Source organism: Arachis ipaensis, chromosome B07 (genome assembly GCF_000816755.2).
Source record: "Arachis ipaensis cultivar K30076 chromosome B07, Araip1.1, whole genome shotgun sequence".
Taxonomy (NCBI): Eukaryota; Viridiplantae; Streptophyta; class Magnoliopsida; order Fabales; family Fabaceae; genus Arachis; species Arachis ipaensis.
Window position 1 is genome coordinate 44526845 of NC_029791.2, and position 5864 is coordinate 44532708.

Genomic DNA, 5864 nt, shown 5'->3' on the forward strand with positions numbered 1-5864 from the left:
TATTAAAATATAAATAGACGAAAAATTTAATGTATTAAATATATATTATGATAAATATTTTAATATAAACTTAAATATTAGAGTTTTTAAAATAACGAATATTCTTTTAAAAAAGAATACTTTTATCTTAGTCTATTTAACATCTATTGTTAATTTTACAAATAATACGACTCAAACGTATTATTAACCTATTTCTCTTTAATTTGAACATCACCAACTTCTCCTTGTCCTTTTCTTATCTTTTTTCGATCCCTGATGATATTTTATGCTCTGATCTGTCACCCACCCACCCAAAGCATCGTAATAATCAAATAACGTGCACATCCTTTCTCACTTAAAAAAAATGTGGGAAACAAGTTAAAACCTATAGTTTATTTACTATAATTTATAAAAAGTTGAAATAAAATGTATATATTAAGAAAGCGATAACGATAAGGTTAAAAATTTACAACTAGATTGTTGATACTTTCAACTCTACTTTTTTGTACTTTAAAAATTTTGTTTTGGTTGTGTGCTTATTTTATTTAATTTAATTTATTTTTTTTATCAATTCGTGTTGTAATAAATAATTTTTAGTGTTGTAATATTTTATCTTATATCAACTATTAAATTTTCATAATGTTATATTGTGGTATCCGGAGGTGGTAAGTGCTAACAAATCAGAAGCCGACAATTTATCCTGTGCACTAACCACTATGTATGTGGGGGATATTTATCATTCAAACAAACTTTTTTTAATAAAACTGTATTTATGATGTTATTATGATAACCTTAAAAAAAATACAAATTTATAATTAATAAAACTGTATTTAAACAAGTTCATTCATCTTAGTTTTCTTTAAAAGAGAAAAAATAGATCCCATCATTATATCTAGTAGTAAATATAAAGTAAGATTCCTGTTTCACTTTAAGAACTCTTTAGAAACACCAATTGAATTATATATTTTGAAGGACAACTGATTTTTTAAAAAGATACAATTGTATGCGTTGAAGAATGTTGATCTCTGATTTGAATAATTAAATGAAATGTAATAAGCTAAATAATAATGTTTAATTTGCACATGCAACTTGCAGATAGAAGACATTAGTGAGCAGCTGGAATCCTTCGTTGAGTCAACACAGGAATTAAAAACTGTCACGACTGCTGTGCAAGCAAAGGATCAGAACTAGGGGAATATCAATGTTGAATTTCAATGCATGTGATATTTTGTTATGCACTAAAATACTAAGTTGTAAAGTCTTTTTATAAATCAAGTCTAATTAAAATAAATAATAAAATTTAAAATAATATTAATTATAATTATTTTTTATTATGTTAAAATAATTAATTAAATTTAATTAATAATTTGGCAGTCCAAAATTATATTTAAATGTCCGTGAATTTTCATATATGTAAAATATTTCGTGTGCTTCCTAGAAGCTAAGCATTACCACTTTGGACATTTGCTCATGAGGCTTGTAGACGATTATTATTAAGAGATTAATTATTAAACTAACTTTTATAAGTTACTGTCAGTCAAATTTTTTATTTTAAATTTTAAGTTCTAAATATTAAATTATATATCCTAAATTCTCTAACGATTTAAAAGTGAGTTCCTTATGATTTTCCTATTATTATTTGAGGACAAGAGCGTTTAATTACTTGAGTAACTTAAACCTTCAATCAGTTGTAATTTTTGAATGACCAACGCATAAGCTTCTAAATTAGATCTTACATTTTTTTAAAAACAATTTTAAAAAAATAAAATTAATTTTATATTTAAATTTTTTATAAAAAAAATATTTTTATCTATCAACTAGTAAAAGAACCTGTGCATTGCTAGAACATAAATAAAAAAACCATCTATATATAATAACCTTGTGGCACGATCATATCCGAATATGAATGATCTACCATTAAACAAAGTAATCTATATCACATCACATAATGATTACATAGTGCATAGATACCATAAAAACATTTTGCCTGCCTTATTAAAAACAATTTTGTCAAAAAGTGGAGATGCCTCTTCGTGCTTTTTTACTTTTTTGATGTTGTTCAACTTACTACAATCAATTTGAGAGTTACATTTTTAGAATACTGCAATGCTTAATTACTCAGGAAATGATATAATACTTTGGATAAAATGTGTTTGATTTGAATAAAAAAACTCACATTTTATAATTTTTTTAGAGTCCATAACATTTCATTGAGGGTTTTTCATTTTCAAGTAGTTGTTTACAAATTATAATACCATTATACATATTATGAGTAAGCAAAGTTGAATAATGACCCTATCAAAGATATGTGCAAGAGGAAGCTATGACATGTATATGTCCTTGTCATTCAAGGATCATAAGAGGAAGGGATAGCCACTACAACAAAAAACGTTTAGTATCGTTAAATTTACTATTGAAATGAATTAGACAGTATAAATTTTGTGGTAAATGGTTATTGTCGATTTTTTCGTCTGACAGTAATTACCATCAGATTCTACGATGGATTACTACCAAAGAAAACTAATTGATTACCGATGGATTTTTCCGACGATATTGTTGGCACCAAAAAATATTGTTTCGCGCACTATTATCGTCGGATTATTTCTACGGTAAATCCGACAGTAATGTCAATTTTTTAAAAAAAATTGAAATAAATAGTCAATTTTAATTTTAAATTTAAATTTATTTTCACACAATTAATATTGAATTCATAAATAATGAAAATCTATTATTTAAAATAAATAATACAATGTTCAAATAAATTAAAAGTCAAGTACATCAAATGAATACAATCAAATAGTAAAATGAAATACTAATAACTACAGATCCAGGTAGTCCTTGTCGTCGGTCCTGTGGCCTCGAGTCGGCGAAGCAAAAGGCGGTGATGTCCGTGTGCCACCAGTAGCGGTGATGCCACCAGCAAGGTCGATGCCAGCGGCACGCATCTAGACCTGGTACACCTCAGACGCCTCCATACATTGAAGACACTCCAGCAACTCCCTCCACCCTAGCCTGAGCTCATCCGTAAACATAACGTGGGTAAGGATCTCTTAATACCTCTCCCGATAATCGTTCAGCTCCTGAGCCTACTGGTGAAGGCTATGTTGGAGCTCTTACACCTGCAGCCTCAAATCCACGCCTTCCTCGGGCTCAACAGCTCGACTAATGGCAGAGCATGACGACAGCCTCAACGTGGAGGTGTGGATGCTGCTAGCGAAGAATGACCTCATACCGTATACACAGTTTTTGTACGGCGCTAAGGTGGTCTCGCGCCAAACCGCATTGGAATCAACAACTGAAGCTACAGAGCCATCGGCAGTGTCCTCCCCACTTTGTTGAGACTGCTGAGTCATAGCCTCTAGTCTTTATGTGTAAGACTCCTGTGTTACACAAGTTATTGTGATTAGTACGACAGATATACAGTTAATTAATCTTTAAAAATTTTATAGTAGAAGATCATATGTATGTTTACTCACATAATGGTCCTGAGACCGCTGATAAGAAAATCTCTCTTTGTTCTCCTTTAGTGTGTGGGTGTACTTAAACGGCTATGCCAATGTCGCCATATAATCCAACAACTTCGACTATACATCTTGCATTGAAACAATATGATTAAGATGCCTGGTAATGATATGCAAAAGAATATAACTATAGTTATTAATATTCTATTTTCTTGTAATATTAAGTTATTAACAAAATTAAAGTCACTATATACCAGCCTGACCTTAGTCTTCATGAAGGTCGCTGAGCCGCCAGTGTACTTGGACGACCTGGCCGATACCCTAGTAGCTCTGTTGGTGAGACGCCGATGCCTGAATCTCTCATTGGTCTTCCATTGAACAAACAGAGCCTTCTTTATTTTCGATCAGAGCCAGGACATCCAGTGGTCCCACCCTTGACGAACATTACGCAGCATCTGCTGTAGTCACCAACCTATTTTATGGTCAAATATCTTCCTGATGGTAAGATCATGCTTAGCGTCCCATATAAAGTGCAACTGCAACAAAGAATCTTATAAATTAGTTAAGCAAGATAGAGGATATAAACTAGCTAAAAATATTTAAAACTGAAAAAAAAATAATTACCGCCCATTTCTAAAACCATCGCTTCTTGGTCTCCGCGGGGATCTTCGTATAGCTGGGCTAGGGATGGTCGTACATCAGCTTGATGACATTGAGCATCTCCTGAGTACACACATTGTTGTTCAGCACAATCCTAATAATAACCCACAATAACCATAATAAAGTAAACAGGAAACAGGAATCACTTTTCAGAAACTTTAAGCAATTACCATAAACAGAAAACAATAACCAGGTAACCAAATAAACCTAAATCCACTAAACATGAATAAATTTTTATGAACTTTCAGTAATAACCATAATCAATAATCAGGAAAAAATAACTAGACAATCAAATACACCTAAATCCAATAAACAGGAATCAATTATCATGAACTTTCAGTCATAAGCAATAATCAGTAAATAGGAAATAATAACCAGGCAACCAAATAAACCTAAATCCACGAAATTAGAATCATTTTTCAAGCACTTTCAGTGATAACCATAAATAGGAAATAGAAAACAATAACCAGGCATTCAAACCTAAATCCACTATACTAAAATCAATTTTTAGGCACTTTCAGTGATAACCATCACAACAAATCTTCAATTATACGATGGGAGGTGGTGGAGGGGCATCCGCTGCCTCACTTCCGTGGCTGAACTCTGATGCGCGAGCATGTTGTACCTATTTTCCATTGGTTTTCTAGTTGTTTTTAGTTAGAATTTATTAAGTTTATATTATTTTAGTACAAAAAATCCTCTTTGGATGCTACTTTGAGTTGTTTTAGTATTTTTATGATTTCAGGTAAAATTTAAAATAATTTGGCAGAGTTTTGTACAAAAAAAGAGAAGATTTGGAGCTACCCCTGGGCGCTAAATGCCAGTTGGGCGTTTAGTGCCAGCAACACAGCAAGCCAAGGACGTTCTCTGCCTCTTTGGGTGCTAAACGCCCAACTGGCATTTAGCGCCAGACAATCCGAATTAAAGCCTCATCAAGGGAGCATCTTAAGTGGATTTAGCTTTTATTAGTTATCTTATCTTTTATTTTTGTAATTTTTATTTACAAACAATATCTTTTAGTTTTAGAATTTATTATTTTATTTTATTTTCAAATCAAAATTAGGTTAGATATAAAAGGGAAAAGTTTCACCCTTCAGGGGGAGCTTCTCACTTCCGCACATTATACTTTCAGAACCCTTGTGCTCTCTGTAAGTCATGATCCACTAAACCTCTTTGGTTAAGGTTAGGAGCTTTGTTTATTTCTATGGATTAAGACTATTGCTTTTCTATTTTAATTAATGTATTGATTCATTTTCAAGGATTACTTTAGTTCTTGATATTATGAATTTGGGTGGAACGAGAGAATGACCCTTATTCTAGATGCGTTCTTGTGACCCTTAGAAGAGGTCCCTCACCTGAACATAGCTTGAAAGTAAATTCCTCCTAAATTACTAATTACTTGAACTAATCTGGATACGTGACATATAATCCATTTAGCTTTGGGTAATTAGGGTTTTTGTGGCCATAAACTAGACTTGAACTTAACCCTCTAATTGGAATTAAGTGACTAAGAGATTGGTGGTTGATGAAGGTTAGAGGAGACAAAATCACTAAGAGATTAGGGTTTAGTTGTAACACCTTAATTACCCTAAGCCTTACCTCGTGTCGTAAAGCAAAGGTTAATCGAAGGTTACGACAGTTCTAAGCTTGTACATATAATATATAGAAAGAATTAATATAATCTAGAAGCCCGATGAAAGATATAGCTCAAAAACAGGATTTGAAAAGCTCAAAACGTACTAACGAAGCTACTAACTTAAAGCA

The 5864-nt window shown here is 31.8% G+C and overlaps 1 protein-coding gene across 1 annotated transcript in view; it reads left to right on the plus strand.

Annotated features, from left to right (window-relative positions):
• Positions 1-1294, plus strand: part of LOC107609712 — a 3228-nt gene extending 1934 nt beyond the window's left edge. The window contains exon 5 of the mRNA XM_016311729.2: positions 1075-1294. Coding sequence (XP_016167215.1) covers positions 1075-1170 — 96 coding nt within the window. The 3' untranslated portion in view covers positions 1171-1294. The remainder of the gene's footprint in view (positions 1-1074) is intronic.